This window comes from Calidris pugnax, unplaced genomic scaffold (genome assembly GCF_001431845.1).
Source record: "Calidris pugnax isolate Ruff unplaced genomic scaffold, ASM143184v1 scaffold133, whole genome shotgun sequence".
Classification (NCBI taxonomy): Eukaryota; Metazoa; Chordata; class Aves; order Charadriiformes; family Scolopacidae; genus Calidris; species Calidris pugnax.
Genome location: NW_015090977.1, coordinates 2385540 through 2386575, shown reverse-complemented (window position 1 = coordinate 2386575; position 1036 = coordinate 2385540). Strand labels below are relative to the sequence as shown.

The window sequence follows — 1036 nt, the reverse complement described above, 5'->3', positions numbered from 1 at the left end:
CAGGGCCACCACAGGACCCCCTCCTCACCCACCCTCCCCCAAATTGTCCCCCCCAAACTCACCCCACGGTGCCTGTCCGCTCCTCTTGGCAAGCGCTGGCCACCGTGGGGTGGAAGGCGGGGCGGGCGTGCAGGGCGGCCTCCTTCCGAAAACACTGGTGGGGGGACAAAGAAGGGGGGACACCGGTGTGACCACAGGGCTCAGCGGGGCCACCCCCGGGCCGGGGGGTGTGTGTCCCCCTCCTGCTCACCGGGGGGAGGTCAGCGATGACCCTGTCCCTGCGGACCGGAGCCAGCACGTTCATCGTCGGGGGGGGGCTGGGTGGCCGGGGGGAGCGGGGACGAGCCGAGAGCCACCGCGAGGCCTGGGGACAGAGGGAGGAGGGAGAGGTGATGTCCCCAGCTGTCCCCACGCACAGCATCCCGGAATACGGCTGTCCTGGTGTCCCCAAACGTGGCTGTCCCTGTGTACCAGTCACCCCAATGTCCCCAAATGTGGCTGTCCCCACAGCCTGGGGTGCAACTGTCCCCGTGTCCCAGCTGTCCCTGTATCCCAACCATCCCGATGTCCCCAAATGTGGCTGTCCCCACACCCTGGGGTGCAACTGTCCCCATGTCCCAGCCATCCCGAGGTCCCAGACACCCCGATGTCCCCAAATGTGGCTGTCCCCACAGCCTGGGGTGCAACTGTCCCAGCTGTCCCGATGTCCCAGACATCCCAATGTCCCCAGACCCACCCAGACCCACGGGTGCAACTGTCCCCGTGTCCCAGCCGTCCCGAGGTCCCCCAAATGTGGCTGTCCCCTTGTCCCAACTATCCCCACATCCCTGCATGTGGCATCCCCAGGGTGTGGCTGTCCCCACGTCCCCAGACGCTGCCACATCCCTGCACCCCGGGGTGCCCACTGTCCCCGTGTCCCAGCTGTCCCCACGTCCCCGAGTGTGGCATCCCAGCGCATGGCTGTTCCCCATGTCCCCCTGGTCCCCGAGTGTGGATGTCCCCAAGTCCCACCCGTCCCCATCTCCCACTCATCCCC

General features: G+C 67.6%; 1 protein-coding gene across 1 annotated transcript in view; it reads right to left on the bottom strand.

The window, feature by feature from the left end:
* The window catches only part of RAB34 (RAB34, member RAS oncogene family), a 5456-nt gene that overhangs the window by 2592 nt on the left and 1828 nt on the right, over positions 1 to 1036 (bottom strand). The window contains exons 3-4 of the mRNA XM_014953013.1: positions 251 to 364; positions 63 to 154 (exon numbers count right to left, since the gene is read on the bottom strand). Of these exons, the coding sequence (XP_014808499.1) occupies positions 63 to 154; positions 251 to 364 (206 nt within the window). The remainder of the gene's footprint in view (positions 1 to 62; positions 155 to 250; positions 365 to 1036) is intronic.